Consider the following 16,504-nt stretch of genomic DNA (forward strand, 5'->3'; position numbering starts at 1 on the left):
ATGGCTGACGACATGGACGACACACCCCCTCCGCTACCATCTAGTTTACCACCCTTACCATCTAGTTTACCACCCTTACTGGAAACCAGCAATGCCGGAAGGAAGAGATCTGCATCAAAAAAGTTCCTTGATTTGCAGGCGCGAATATCTTCGAGTAAGACAATGTACAATACTGATGGCGGTAAAGATCAAAAGAAATTAGCACCAGCGGTACTTCCCAAGCCATCAGTAAAACTAAAGCGTGGTGCTGGAGATGCTAATTTAGAAGAAGACAATGTTGATTTTCAAAGATCTCGCAGTCAAGGTCAACGATTAATGCATCATACTTTGGAAAGGCCGAAAAGAAAGGGAATACGGACTCCTACCAGAGGCTCTCAGAAAATTCTCTCTAGTTTACCTGCAATGAATGGCGCGATTCCCACCTCACCGATCAGCACGCCGCCTGATTACGACCAGCCGCCACCGCTACCAGCTTCAGCCCCTCCTCCAGAAGCTGCGAAAACTAGTGACAATATGTTTGTGGAGGAAATCACTAATAACAATCAATTGCCAGCACTAACTGAACTTCCTATGCTGCCCTTAAATGATCCACCATCATTACACAGTGAATCTTCACCTTTAGATCTGCCACCACCATTGAGTGAGTCACCACCTCTACCATCCAGCCTGCCACCATCTGTAGATGATCAACCACCACCTTCATCATCAAACAAACATACCAATAGTGAGTTACCGGTATTTAATCACACCAATTTGTTGCATGCACAAGAGCTGGTATCTCTAAATAAGCAATTGGATGAGTCACCACCACCACCTGTAGATGAACTACCCCCACTGCCACCCACCAGTGAGCTACCATCTTCAGGAAAGCCACCAACTGGTCCACCAACTCTGGTAGATGATCACAAGGTTCCTTCACTAGATCAGCCATCAGTAGATAACAGCTCAACGTTGGACATGACTGATTCGTCATCTTTTGAGGCACCCCCACCACTGCCCTCATCTCTCCCACCTGAAATACATAACTCTACTGAGCAACAAGGTATCGCAGATTTTCCTTCTTCTACTATTATGACAGCTGGTAGTAAGCCTCAGCAGCCTACCGTAACTCAGTCATTCACTAGTGATCATTCTTTATTCAAGTATGGCAGCACTAAGCAGCAAGAGCGGATTCCTTCTCCTTTAGCAACCAATTCCTACAATGGCAGTCTACATGATTCATATACCTCTAGAGACCTAAAAACTAATAACCAATCTACTAAAGTGTCATTTCCTGCGCTAGTTCCCAGTTTAGTTGCAGTCAATGCAAGTACCTCCACTCCCACCGAAGCTGCCAACCCTACAACAGATGAAAAATCTTCTAGTGTTCTAAAATTTCGTGACAGAATTGCACGGCTAAAACAGAAGAGGGAAAGTGTTAATCCAAGCCCAGCACTGTCAGAAAAAGTTTCTGATAACTCCAGAGTTACAAGTCCTTTCCTGTCAAGTTTCTCAACACCAGGTTTAGAGGAAACATCGGCCAAGCCTCCTTCACACAAACTACAAGCCGACCATTCCACTGATTGTTCCACCAGCATTTCACCACTGCTATCCAGTAGTGAAGAGCTGGATACTCCTGTTTCTTTTCCTACAACAACAAGTATAGTTCCTCCTACAACTACTACTTCCGGCACCAAAGTAGTTGAGCCAACGTTCACAGTCAGGAAGATAAGTAGCAGTCGGATAACTAGTGCAGCTGCAAGTACCAATAAAGATGAGTTTATTCCTTCAAAATCTCCGACCATTGCTGACAGTATTACCACTGTTGATTCACATTCTGATAGTGCTTTCACAAAGCCATGGGAATTTAATATTTCAGACACCACGGTTGTTGCATCTGGTCTACCATCACAGTTAACAAATGATAATGATGATGAGAGTGAGAGTGAAGATGATGGTTTGCCACCTCCGTTACCATCCAGCCTTCCTCCTGATGCATTTGCATCTGACAGTTTCCTTGATATGGGAGAGGTTGTTTCTGATGATGCTGGTCTGCCCCCTAGTATACCTCCACCTGCAATACCTGCAGAAAGCACAGAAACAGCAAGCAAAGTGACAAGTTCAAAGAATGTGACAGAACAAGAGGTCACTCCTCCACTACCTACTTCACCTGTTCCGTTTGAGGTACCCACCAATTCATCCGGTACTCTACCCCTAGTTGAGCCTTTCAAGCCACTGAAAGAACCTATGAATACGGCACAAGAAGAAGCACCAGGTGGGTCACGTGATTTGTCTGCACCAGTGGAATTTTCTGAGAACATTGTTGACAGTAAAATTACTAAACCGTCAGCTTCACTGGCACCCAGAACCACAGGTGTTGAACTTCCTGCCAGTTCTACACGCAAAACTGGTCTTCACACTGCTGTGTTTGCAAATCACTCTCCTAAAACTGTTCGTCCATTTTCTCAATACTACACAAAAGATTCTGATCCTTCGTTACAAAAAAGTAACACTAAAGACAACAGACACTCAGTACACTTGGGTACAGAACTTGACATTAGGAGCAGAAGCAATAGCCTTCCAATGTTTGTTTGTGAGCAACTAGTCACAGATGAAAAGAAAATGAAACCCACCAAGAAGTCATCTTCTAAGTTGAAGCTCCCTTGGCAGAAGAAACTTGTTCCTAACTCCATGTCTACAGACCGTAACAAGCAGAAGAATAAATACTCAGACAGTTGGCGACATTCATCTGCAGATATGAAAGGAAATACTAGTGGTAGTGATTTGATGATAGCACAGCACAGAAATGTGAGCAGTTTACAACAGGTAACAGGTCAGCCACTGGCATCATCTAGCATTGATGATTTAAGAAACTCTCGGCGATTAGTCGGCAGTACTAATTCAGTCAGCACTTCACATTCTGAGCTGTACAACAGCAGGCTGCTGCCTCCACCAGTGCAATTCACTGCTTCTGAAACCAGCATTCCTAAACTGAGTGATGATGAAGTGAGCACAGTAACCACACTGAAGCAATTGCAACAGCAACAACTGATAAAGGATGTGAACAAACTAGCAGCTAGCAATATCTCTCTGCCACATATGACAACACCAGAGTTGTACAGGAAGCTAAAGCAGCCAAGTGATCCCAGTCTACTGGAGTCTGTTATGAAAGACATACCACACTTGCAGACTACCAATGGTTCAACAATTGCCTTGGAAGATGATAAAGAAGTACCAAATGAACATGAGGCACATCCACCTGCTGCAAAATATGAAGAAACAGTTTCAAACCCAGACAGAGAAATGACTAAAACAGCTACAGACAAAAAGAAACAGTTAGATACCAGTCTTGATAAATCAGTTGGAAGTCTAGACAGTCTCAGTGAGGTACCATCACCACTTGGCAGTCCATTACAAGATTACGCTCAGTCTTCAATAGCTGGAACTCCTAACATCAATGAGGGAAGAGGTATAGTGTCTACACTTGGTTCACGAGGTAGTATCAATACACTGATCAGCTCTAGTGACAGTCAGAGAGACTTGTCAAAGCATCGTGTCACCATTGGTGATTGGAGTGTGGATAATGTTTCCCACTGGTTGAAATCTATTGACTTGCATGATGTGGTATCCATCTTTCAGCAGTATTCCATCGATGGTGCTAAGTTGAAGTCTCTAGATGATGATAAATTAAGTAAGCACATATATAGCATGCTGAACTACAACATGCTTTTAATTTTGCAGATGAAATTGGTATCCAGTCTTCACTACTACAAGAACAGATTCTTCAGGAGATTTGGGAGCTATTGGCTGCAAATGATGAGGCAACTGGTCTAACAAGGCCAAGAAAAACCAAATCATTACTGCAGGTAGATATAGTAACGAACCATTTAAAATTACAAGGGTACCGCTGTGATGTGTCCTGATTTCAGGTGGCGATATGTCCTCATTATCAAGGTGTCCGGTGTCCTTTTGAGGTGTTAGCATATTGTACTACATGTATTGTACCATAGAACAGTTCATTAGTTTATCATATCATACATATGTCTGCCATGTTCCCATGTCCATGTCCTTTTCCACTCTAATAAGGCATACATATGGAGTCCTATTATTGAACACTTTATCGTTACAGGGAATATCTGTCATGCGTAAAGGACTGGAGGCACAGCTGCAGGAGAGAATGTCAGAAGACCTCACATTGATGCAGACAATGGGCCAGCAGCAGCAGGAGATGCTTGATAGTCGACTGGCAGTATTAAGGGAACAGCAAGAACAAACACAGGAATTGTTAGGGGGTGGCCTGTCTGCTCTGATGAGCACAACCTCCCCAGGTAAGCAATGACTTATTTTGCAGCCCATCCCATGTGTCTTCTATTGAGGTGTTTTGAAGACAAACAGGAAGAAAGTTTGACAAACTTTCCAAACCCGCAAACAGTTTCAACAAACTAAACATGTCCTCTAAATTATTTCTCTAAATACCTTTTTTTTTCAAACACTGTTTTGTCAGAGTCATTTTATGGAGCATAGGGAAGTTAAGACATCAGCCTTGGGTCCATCATGAAATGGCAATCTTTGGGTGATACACCAATATGCTACATATCCAGATAAGTGTTTTCTCTCTACAATAGCTACATACATACACATCTTAGTCACAACTCTATTTTGTATGTATATATCTGTACCTAATACTCCCTAATGGAGGCCTTCACAGTGCCCAGTTTTTAAAAAGTATCGTATTTCCCAGGCATTTGCTTTCTACTGGTGATTTTATACCCAGCAACTAAATGAACCAGTAACTATTCTAGAACTTATGAGGTGCAGTGGAAAAAGTGGTAATGAGAGTGATAGCTGCTTTACAGTTTGAGATCTTCATTTGTAACAATGAAACACACATTAATTATATTATAGACTCTGGTATAGCAAGCAACTCTATACAGTACTGGATCATGAGGATTTGTACCTTATCACAAAAAATATTGACCAGAAACCAGCCTCACAATACCTACAGAATCTTGGCAGTATTATCAAATCCAAAAGTACCTTTAGTATGATCTGAAGTGTTTCCAATTATTGCTATGTTTTATTTAGTACTGACTGACTGAGTACGTATGTTTTCAGACCAGTGTAAGTCAGTAACAGCTCAAGCTACAGGCTTGATTTTTTTTCTCTGTTTGACATCTCTTCAGCCTGACTGGTATCTATTGGCAGTATGTACAGTGTATGCATCGTAGGCTTCCTTTGTGTCATATTTCTTTTACTGACAGTGTAAAATATCGATTTGAAGTAGCATACTCGTGTCTTGATGTTGAAAATCATCCATAAATTTTTTCACCTCACCTCCAACCATCCAAGTAATTGGGCCTTCCTTCACATACCATACTCCATGTGTAGGGCTGTGGAATGCATTGAACACAGTCAAAAATGGTGTGAAAATGATTACATTGCCTATTATAGGATTTGTCGTACAATTGTAATCTCATACTTTTGATGCCATTCCCTTGTTTAATATTTCAAAAAATTTGGAATTTTCAACTAGAGTAGGGACCATAGCACATCGATAAAAAGTACTGAAACAAGCTGGAGTAGTGCACGATATTAAATCACAGTAAAACAATAAGAACTGTTATCCCTACTGTGCATGCTCAAGATACTATAATGGAAATGCACAGTAGGGATATAACACTTCTTGTTGTTTTAGTGTGATTTAATATCATGCACTACTCCAGCTTGTTTCAGTACTTTTATTGATGTGCTATAGTCCCTACTCTAGTTGAAATTTCCAATTTTTTTGAAATACTTGTTTGTTAACTTTTTTTATTGCGACTGGTGAACCCACACATACTGCATCTGAAATGGTGCCACACGCCCCAATTATCGTGAAGTATCCATTACGCTTCATTGTCAACTATGTCCAACACATTAAGCATCAAGAACTGTTCGAAAAGCACCTCTGAAATCCACACATACCGAAAGAAATGGTGCCACGCGCCCCAGTTATATCAATTATCGTCTGAAAAGTGAAGTATCCATTATGCTTCATTGTTGGCTATGTTCAACCCGTTACACAGCAGTACGAATCAAGAACTGTTTGAAAAGCACCTCTGCTATCAAAATAGCCACTATGACAAATACAGACGATTTCTGTTACAAAGGGAAGCCATCATGTGCTATCGCCAAATCGACACTTTTCGCTGTCAGCAAAGATGAATGGGACACAAAGGAGGACAACGGTAAGTCCATAAAGAATGCATGGTATGCACTGCGGCATGCCAAAAAGTACATCTCGAGCCGAAGCGACGTCGAACAGTGAAAATCAAGCCCCTAGCTGCAGCCGTTATCGAGGTACGCTTGTCTGAAAACATCAGTCAGTCAGTCAGTAGAAAATTCCGTTGAATAATTAAAAAAAAAAAAATCCGTAGTGACTTGTTGAAAGCATTTCGGGTCGATCTGAAGGCTTTTTTGGGCTTAGATTACCTAACCAATACTGCCTTATCATTGTCAGGGAAAATTGAGGCTGGTTTATGGGAGATTTTATTTTTTGGGCCACGCCTACTCCTTTGTCGTCCCTACTATACAGTTACTATTGTACTGTATGATAATGTGGAGTTGTTAGAAGTTCGATATTGATGAATTATGTTGCAAAAAGTTAACGAAGGGAACTAGTAATTTTACAAGCTAGCAGAGTCATTTCAATAAAAAGTGCCTAAACAAGGGCCGGGTCATCACCTGAAGTGCAAATTTGATCTATATTATACTCTAATAAAACAATCAGGCAATATCAAATACTCTAATAGAACAGCTCATAAGTTACTAGGAGAATGTATTCCTGAAAACTCTGTGTATTCCTATGAGTTGAACTTATGTAGCAGCTACCTCTTTATGGTAACCATGGCAAAAGTGCCTCAATACTGAGACTATGTTCCAATGATAGTTCTATTAATAAGCTGTTGTTGTATTTAGATTAAAAGGTACAGTGTTAGCCATCCACCTATGTATGTGATGTTAAATGATCATTTGTTATGTAATATGTGCATATCATAGAGTGCCAGAAGAAGAGAGCCTCGAGAAAAAAGTCTTCAATTACTGAAACTGATGTGAGTACACACCCACACACAAACCTCCTCCTTCTCCTCTCCACTACCATAAAGGTCACGTGGTCTTCGTACAGACACAAACACACACACACATGCACACACACACACACACACACACACACACACACACACACACACACACACACACACACACACACACACACACACACACACACACACACGCACGCACACACACACACACTAGACATTAACACACATCTTATTGTCCACACAGATTGACGCAGAGTACTGGAGTGTTGATCAAGTGTGTGAATGGCTGGATCAGGTTGGACTAGGCTACTATGTCACAATCTTTCAAGGTACAGTACATGATAACTACTGCAGTGCTGTCTCCTCATTTGTTGACTGATTAGTTGACATTGTTGTTGTTGTTGTTGTTGCCCACTCCACTAGAATACCAAATTGATGGCTCTGCTCTATGCTCACTGGACATGCAAACATTCGGTAAGTACTGAACACTTTATGCCTGCTGTGTAGTAGAGGAATTATTTAGCTCAGAAATCCAGTTGTATAAATAATTGAAAATGCAACTTTAAAACATTCATGTTTGAAAATGTTCACTGTAGTGAATTGCTAAATGTTGCAATTTCTTTTTGATTCTTCTCTCTCTGAGTCTCTGTCTCTTCCTGTTTATACTCAAGCTGTCTAATGTGTTATACAGCTGAGATGGGGGTGGATTCAGCTGAAGACCGGGAGACGATACTGGAACAGATCTATGAGCTATTTAATCCTGAAAGTGATGGCTACAAGAATGACAACATGGAAGGTACTGGGCATCATAAATAATAGGGTATAGCTAAAAACTTAAACAGTTAGCTGCAAATTTTAACTTGCCACTTCTTGAAACCACTATTACAGTGGAGCTGCCACCAGGTAGGTCAGTTCATATGCCTAATTTATGCAAAATTGTCTCAGCCATTGCTTCTGCTATGTGTATACACTTACCATATTGCTTTCAGAATTGCTGGAGAGGTACAGTGGTGAAGACCTGGAGAAGATGAAGGCAGTTATTAATGCGCTGAAGAATCCAATAGCAGATGATGATGACCTTGAAATAGAGTCATCACCTCCTCCATTTTATCTCAGCTTTGCTGATGGTGCTGCTGGTATTGAGGCATTATCCCATTCCACTCCCATGCTGTTGGATGCCAACTACAATGATTCCATTCCCGGAACTCCAGAACCCAGACACATAAGACAGGGTAAGTTTACGAGTCCATGTAGTATTAGCACATCCATGTGTATGTATATGCATACAGACTTCATAAAGTCTGTGTTTTTTCTAAATGTTATCACCATGCATACACTCCACTAGGGTCTCTTCCTCCGATGAGATCCAGTCAACGTAGACCACCTCCTCCCAGTCTACCATATGCTCAGTTCTTGGTGCCTCCTGAACAAACAGGAGGCATTAGCTCTGCAGAGAGTACACCACCACCACTGCCTAAGAGAAAGGAGAATATACACTCTCTCATTGAGGATGAGCCTCAACAAGATGCAGCTGCAATTTCATCTCAAAACCAAGACCAAACCCCATCACCTGTTGCTACCAGCACTCCAGCCACTACTTCACAAGAACCAAATGAGGTGGCTGAACAGTCTGATAAGTTGCAAGAACTCCCTCCTGTGAGCACTGAGTATCCAACAAAGCTTGCCGGCAAGTTGGCAGCTAAGAGAAAACAAAGTAGTGGAGACACCTTGTTGGAATCACTTTCAGTGGAGGTACATATATATGCATAAATTAACTTGTACCAGTAAACACACGCACACACACACACATGCACACACACACACACACACACGCACACACGCACACACACACACACACACGCACACACACACACACACATGCATGCATGCATACATATACGTACAGTTGGGATAACAAAACACTCTTGCACCATACATACTGCATCCAACACATCCTGTGTACTGTACTCCATGATGTAGGCTGCACAACAGACAGGAGAATAGTTGAGCTATTGAAGCTTGCATATTTGGGGAAGTGCATTTACGAATAGTTTCCTTGGTAATGCAGATATGCATATAATAATCTTACAAACATGTTACAAAAGTTAACAAATAAGTACATGAAAGTAACTAGAGCACATACATCTATATGAGACACAGGAAATATTATGCACATGCTTCTCATGTTTACGATGTTGACATGCAGCAACCAAAAATCACACAACCAGCTGCTGCTACTGCTACCACTGCTGCTACAGCCAACAGCAAGGAGGTAGCCTACAAGATGAAACAACTAGCAAACCAGCTATCCCATGGAGAGGTGGCTATTGAAAGTGATGCATCAGGGGTGAAGATCAGGTATGCATATGTAGACTGAACTGTTGTTATAATGCTGTAGGTTCCGGTTATTTGGAGCACATGGTTATTGCCTGTTAAGTTCATATGATATACTTGTGCTGGGCACCTATTTGATTAGTGCATATAGTTGAAATCACTTCTGCAAGCTCGTGATGTAACCTGGAAGCAGAAAACTGTTAACCAGAGACAGTACACTTGGTGCTTTGCATGTCTAGCAAATGCCATGGCTGCTTGACTGCCAGTAATAACAATAGTTTCATTCTATATACTCCTTAGAATTGCCATTTCCTTGACAAAACAAAACTGTTTGACTGAATACTGGTATCCAAATCACTTGAAAAGCGTGGCGGGCATGAACAATGCTCTCTTAGTAGAAACTCTTTAGAGTCATTTATAAGCTTGTGCGCTTAACAAGCATAGTAAGTTTCATAAATAATTTCTCCAAAATTATAACATGTGCGCCCCATAGCCAGAGTCTACGGTACATCACTCATCATATTTCAACAACATTTTCTTAAAGAGCTCCTTCTAAAGTGTGGACACTAAGCATGTGATGAGACAATCTTCTGGGCAAGGAAGAACGGCTGTAGCCGATTCCTCGGAGGTTAAAATATCAAATCAAATCAAATCATTGGATCTAACTTAGCTACTATAAAGGGTTATACATTAGTTTAAAAGTCTTTTGTTCCAAAACTATGTGTATGTTCTTTATGCAATTAATTACCTGTGTAACATCAAGACACACGGTAGTGTGTCGTGCGGCCCAAGAAGCTGGCGCACAACACCTGTGAGTATATTGACAGGAAGAACGAAAATGCAATTTTCGCACCTCTGTAGCTCTGTGCTGCCTTGATGAAACAAGATGATTTTTGCTGTGAACATGCCCTCCAACTTCAGTACTCCACATACCAAATTTGAGCGAAATCGCTTCAAGCGTCCCCGAGATATGCAACTGCTTAGTTTCTTCGTTTTTATTTATTATTATTATTTTTCTTCCTCTTTTCGCACACTTACAAAAAATGCTGCAAAACGCGAACGCCATATCCGATTGCCTTGAAATTTGGCACAGAGAAGGGGGTAGAGAAGGGGGTATAAAGGTACATCTCGGTACCAACTTTGGCTGGAATATGATAAACAGGCAAAAGAGTTATGAGTGATTATTCACGAAAAATAGCACCAATATGTTGTCACGCCTACAGGGTAAACTACACATGGAAATAAGCTGAAAATTGGTGAGTAAATTGGTTAACTATTGAACCTAAAACCTTTTGTGGTTTGAAAGAAATTGAGCTAAAAACCAGGAAGATACAATGAAAAAACCAACAGTGTGTAACAATTATGCAATCGAGATTAGCTAATAAAAAATGACTACTTTCCACGCCTATCAGAAAAACCGCTTGGGGTAGTGCTTTGAAAGCCGCTGTACAGATGGAGTAATCATCTTAGAAAGCTCTTCAATGGTGTAGAAGAATCAGACTTAAAGCCACGGAGTTATAACACGAAATCCAACTTGGTATAGCAAGTGCGAGATCAAGATACTCTAATAGAGCAGTCATCCTAATAGAGCAGTCACCCAGAAGAGAATCAAGAGATCAGCTAGAAACAAGTAAACTGTATAGAGATCAGCTACAAATAAATCACCCTGTAGAGATTCAGCTACAAACAAATCACCCTGTAGAGAGATCAGCTAGAAGAAGTTACCTTGTAGAGAGTTCAGCTACAAAGAAACCATTCTGTAAAGAGCTCATGCAGCTGCAAACAAATCACCTGTACAGAATTCAGCTACAAAGAAATCACCCTGTAGAGAGATCAGCTAGAAGAAGTCACCTTGTATAGTGTTCAGTTACAAAGAAACCACCATGGAGAGTTCTGTAATAAATACGTATATGTATTATATATATATATATATATATATATATAATTAATTTGTACATTTACTGATAAAATCAGAACTATTTAAAGTATTCAACATCTGCTTCATCTTTTCTTCTTCCTGTGGTAAAGAAAAAAGATAGGTTAAAAAAGCCTCAAAACCGGCCTATGGCCGGTTTTGGGGTATACAAGTACAAAAAGAAGTGAAATCTAATCCAAAACAGCCAAGCTGTAAAAAAAAAGAGTGCGGCCCTCAAACAGGCTACCTACCATCACAGCCATTTCTTGATCGCTACCTTGGATTTCACACCTTTTTTCACCCTGGCCTTTTTGAGGGCCACACTCTGTTTTTACAGCTTGGCTGTTTTGGATTAGATGTAGTATGCCTGACTTGTACATGTGCTGGGTTTGTGTGGGTAGTTAGTTATGAGAAAGGCACAGCTAAGGAGCAACTCCAGATCACATCATGGCTTACACCTGCAAATGTATACAAAGATTTAAAACACTTCATATATTGCTGCTATGGTACTGCAATTTGTGGACATCATTTCATTACTATATAAAGTACTGATAGACATCACATCTCTACACAAGACTTGTACCCCATGAGGCAAATAACTAATAAATAAAATTTTCCAGGCTACCCAAATCACATGGTTTGCCACTGTATATGACCTCCTGTCAGTTTCCATCATTGTTCTCTATACAGTGAAAATGACCAGCACAAGAAGACAACGTCAGGAGTCGGCAAGAAGATCAATACAGTCAAGATCAAGGCTGGAGGCATGCAGTCTGGTCTGGTGCGGCTCTACATGGTGGACATCCCACACTTCTGTAAGTAACTACGACATTGCCGTATACTATATAAACATACAGTAAAATAGAGGCTACTATCAGCACCTGTTACTTACATAGATAGCTTCAATGTTCCCCTGAATAGAGAGAGACATTTTGTATATGTTTGGCTTATCATTTATATTTGTAAGTACATTTCTAAATCCAGTCTAAGATTTCTAAATCCAGTCTAAGTAGTTTCACATAGCTCATGTTTTGTTAACTCCATCATTCTGTTTAAACCCAGCTCATGTGATCTATCAAGCTTATTTGATATTGGCAAGCACAAAATCACATGAGCTTATAGAACAAGTACTGAGGAAAGCTGACATTGTTGACGACCCTTATCGCTATTACGTGTTTGAGAGGAACTTGGATGAAGATGGCAGTAAGATCATTGCAGTATAGTAATTGCTAGCTATTATAATATCTTCAACAGATAGTGGGAAAGTCTTGGACAGAAACGACTGCCCTCTTCAGTTTCAAATGGAGTGGACAAATTTTTACGGGAGAAAATTTGAGTTGTTCTGCCGGAAAACCCAGTTCGTCAATGTGCAATGTCAGATCAAAGGCCTCTCCAATGATACCACACAAATGCACATAACAGAGGTCACTCCATGTAGTGTGTTAATTACCATGGCAGCTAACTCCTTCAATGTGCCAGAGAGTTGTGGAAAGCTGGTAATCGTATTCAAGCACATCAAAAACAAAAGTGAGTCATTTATACAGTATTATTTGAATGACAAAAATGTGGTAAAAGCCATTACAATTTTTTCTTACCAGAAAGTGCAATGCTATATGCGTGCACGCTACAGTTATGATCAACCATACTGCATGTATGTAGCTACAAAGTATCTGTATAATATTAATATATTGATAATAGGTGTATGTTCTATTAGAGTATTTGAACATACCTCTGAACACTTAATATCGCCTAAGAACTCGGAGGTTTTATATATTTTTATTACTTGTTTATTGCCCGAGTTTCATTTAAGCAGCCATTGAGACAAACTCTAGGGTTAGATAACCAATGAAGATCTAAACTTTGTGGCAAAGGTGTTATGGTGAGGTTACTTAGTTACTAAAGCATTCTCAAGCAGTTAAACTAAAGTGCTTGCATAAACATTTCAACAGAACAATATAATGGACTATATAGAAGAGTAGTAACACATGTGACTTGGATAACTTTGTGATGAATATTTATGATGCAGGAGAGATAGAGCTGAGTGACACTGACTTGCCTTTGAAACTCATCACAGTAAACAATGCAAAATATGTTGTGTTCTGTTTGAGACAAAATAAAGAGTGAGTCCATGTAACAACTATATGTTGCACTATGTATACAAGTCATTTTGCAAGTATTGTACTCAAAAGATACACACACATATTACATTATGTGTACATGTACACTGTTCACATATTTGTTGCAATAGACTGATAAGCCCTGCCCAAGAACAGCAGCAGCAGCAAAGCAAAGAAGTGTCAAATGCACCATCTGTTCCTGAAGTAAGTAACAATTTGCATCATGGACTAAAGGATAGATATCAGCCTGATTCCTGTATAGAGTCCATTGCAAGTCCACACCAGCTTCCCTTTGCCACACAAAGAAGCACTACTGTGCATACTACCTGTCTTGAACAGAAGAGAGATCTAAGCTAGGGACATTCTAAAGCAATATTAATATTTGTATATCACACAATATTATATAGTTATGGCATAGGTAAAAGATATTATTGGTTTACTTATAGTGTGAGCCTGTCAAGAAAAAGTCATAGCTACTGCTCGACTATATAGTGTATACAGTTGATATAGCTACTGTATGTTTTGTATTGCTTAGAGCATCAAAGTGCTAAAGGAAGTAGCAGGGAATAGTGGAGCAGTGCCACCACACACAGTTAGCCCCAGTCGACTAACTGAGATTGAAGAGAAGTGTGCAATGCTGGAGAATGAAAAGCAACACTTGGAAACAAAACTAGATGTTAGCAACCAGACTATAGCTAAGACGTTTTACTTGTTCATGTTATCTTGATGTGTAGGAATTGCAGAGGAGGTACAATGCAGTTGCCACGGAGTCCAATAATGAAGCAATCATTTTGATGGAACAAGAAAATAATAAACTGGTAATAAACTGGTAATAACGTTGTCATTGTTGTGTAGGATTAAAGCCAATTTATTACTTCCAGTTTTATTGCAATATATTGTGTATAAAGCAGTTTTAGTGTTTAAAATATTCACAGTATTGACAATGTTTTGAATGACATTTAGAGTGGTGAACTAGTGGTGTACAAAAGCAAGTGTGCACAACACAACCAAGAGATTGCAGAGGTGATGGAGAGCTTGCAAAAGTTGCAGCAGCAAGTAATAGTAAAGGATGATAGGATGCAGACACTGACCATTACTAACAAACAGCTGCAGGAACAAGCCAAACAGGTAATTTATATAATAATACCTCACTTAGTGACAGACTGTTTACCACCAAGACAACCTCATTATAGTGGCCATGTCAAGTAGGTCCCAGACACAGCTAAGATGTACTTCATGTCCTCCTTAATAAGACCACCTCACTGTAGTGACCATGTCAAGTAGACCCCAAAGGTATACTTATGACCTCATTAAAAAGACTACCTCATTATAGCGACCATATCAAGCAGGTCCCAAGTTTTTAATTCACAGGGGTCATTTTTGAGGTCATCCCTTTGGGGTTTTTCTGTTAGATAATTGTACATGCAAATGATTTGGCTGTTTCACACACAGTTTCAAGAGCAGATCACAAAATATCAACATGAAGAGACAGAGAGCAGCAAGATCATACAAAGTCAGACACAACACACACTTACATGGTACCATTACATGTAATGTCAAATGGGCAGGTCTGAAGGATGCACTGGAGAAACTGACCAGTGACTATCAGGAGAAACAACAAGTAGTGGAGCAGTTGAGACTTGAAAATGAGCAGCTGGAACAATCAGTAATGGACAAGAAGGAGAAGGTGACATTGAACAGGTGAGAGGAAATTACTGTAGGATGCCAACATCAATGTTCTAATGAAATAATATTGTTACTATATTGTAAACCAAGAATAGTTGTGTAGAAAAAGCTTTTGCATTTTGTACAAGCAGCACAAAGCCATACCTTTAAAGTGTTCCCATTGGCAAACAAAAGTGTGTGTGTGTGTGTGTATGCGTGCGTGCGTGCATGCGTATAGGTTTGCACATGTTTCAAAAAAATAATGTTAAACATAATTCCTGTTAACATACAGCTCTACACCTAAGATTTCAGATGAGATGGCTGCATTGAAGGAATTGCTAAGCAGGCAGGAGAATGATGCAAACTCTTATAAAAAGAAATACCAAAAGCAAACGCAACAGCTGAAAGCAACTGAAGACCAACTAAACAGCATGAAGAAAGTCCTAAAACAAAAGGTCATTATTTACTAACCATGCAATGATGATATATACCATCAATGTTACATACAGGATGAAGTGATTACACAATTGTCTGAAGTGGAACCATGGCAGAGGTGTGTCCTGTCTCAGTTGTGCATATAACAAAATACACTATACACTTTGTGGAATGCAAAACATTCTGAATAGGATATTCTGTAGCTATACAAGCCAAAACTTTTAAACTCCTCAAAAATTGTGATTTAATTTATAGTCAGTAATATTACTTACTATAGCATGGCTGTTTAGATAAGCCTGATGCTTTAGCATGTATTTCTGTTACACAGTGCTAGCAATCGTAACTCCCTTTATTCCATGATGGGCACTGAGCCAGTTGGCACTTTGTTGTCAGTAACAGTAGAACCACAGGAAACTGGTCTTGGCATCAAGTTGAGTAGCACTGAGGGTGGTGGCTGTCTAGTAATGCAAGTTGCTGAGCACTCACCTCTCATCTCAACTGTACTTCCTGGAGACAGGTAGGTTATACATTATGAATGTTTTAATAGAGTGGTTTGTCACACTGATGTAGGCTACTGGAAATTAATGGTGAAGATATTAGCAACAGTACAACAAAGCAGGTGGTATCACTGCTTAAAAATCTCAATGAACCAATGCAGTTTGTCATCCTGAGACATGGTGCACAGGATAAACACAATGATGAGACAGACATTGGCAGCGATGACATGATAGAAAGGCTCCAAAAGTTGAATGCCACGTTAACTGAGCAAGTTGATAAGCAGATGGCAGAGACTGAACACTGGAGGAGCCAATATGAACAGTAAACAGTGTTGTTATAGCTATTGTGATTACACCATGTAACTAGAATCAGAGATGCTTCATCAAGTACTACAGTACTCCAACAAGAGAAAGACTCAGAAATTGCATACTACAAGACCACAGTTGAAGAATTGAAAGAGCAGGTAACTTGTGTTTATG

At 40.0% G+C, this 16,504-nt stretch overlaps 1 protein-coding gene across 2 annotated transcripts in view; it reads left to right on the plus strand.

Annotated features, from left to right (window-relative positions):
* Positions 1–2: 2 nt before the first annotated feature.
* The window catches only part of LOC136244928 (uncharacterized), a 17,755-nt gene continuing 1,253 nt past the window's right edge, over positions 3–16,504 (plus strand). Inside the window, exons 1-26 of one of the 2 annotated variants that reach the window (XM_066036457.1) lie at positions 3–724; positions 821–3,670; positions 3,721–3,845; positions 4,109–4,307; positions 7,018–7,070; positions 7,306–7,390; positions 7,485–7,535; positions 7,753–7,857; positions 8,051–8,293; positions 8,407–8,813; positions 9,268–9,419; positions 12,001–12,125; positions 12,373–12,513; positions 12,565–12,837; positions 13,337–13,430; positions 13,559–13,631; positions 13,963–14,103; positions 14,162–14,245; positions 14,391–14,555; positions 14,880–14,940; positions 14,996–15,128; positions 15,385–15,547; positions 15,602–15,645; positions 15,856–16,044; positions 16,098–16,346; positions 16,392–16,488. In XM_066036457.1, coding sequence (XP_065892529.1) covers positions 13–724; positions 821–3,670; positions 3,721–3,845; positions 4,109–4,307; positions 7,018–7,070; positions 7,306–7,390; positions 7,485–7,535; positions 7,753–7,857; positions 8,051–8,293; positions 8,407–8,813; positions 9,268–9,419; positions 12,001–12,125; positions 12,373–12,513; positions 12,565–12,837; positions 13,337–13,430; positions 13,559–13,631; positions 13,963–14,103; positions 14,162–14,245; positions 14,391–14,555; positions 14,880–14,940; positions 14,996–15,128; positions 15,385–15,547; positions 15,602–15,645; positions 15,856–16,044; positions 16,098–16,346; positions 16,392–16,488 — 7,014 coding nt within the window. In that variant the 5' untranslated portion in view covers positions 3–12. Of the gene's footprint in view, positions 3,671–3,720; positions 3,846–4,108; positions 4,308–7,017; positions 7,071–7,305; positions 7,391–7,484; positions 7,536–7,752; positions 7,858–8,050; positions 8,294–8,406; positions 8,814–9,267; positions 9,420–12,000; positions 12,126–12,372; positions 12,514–12,564; positions 12,838–13,336; positions 13,431–13,558; positions 13,632–13,962; positions 14,104–14,161; positions 14,246–14,390; positions 14,556–14,879; positions 14,941–14,995; positions 15,129–15,384; positions 15,548–15,601; positions 15,646–15,855; positions 16,045–16,097; positions 16,347–16,391; positions 16,489–16,504 lie in introns of both variants that reach the window. The other variant, XM_066036456.1, reaches the window with a different exon arrangement.

The sequence above is a fragment of the Dysidea avara genome, chromosome 14 (genome assembly GCF_963678975.1).
Source record: "Dysidea avara chromosome 14, odDysAvar1.4, whole genome shotgun sequence".
NCBI lineage: Eukaryota > Metazoa > Porifera > Demospongiae > Dictyoceratida > Dysideidae > Dysidea > Dysidea avara.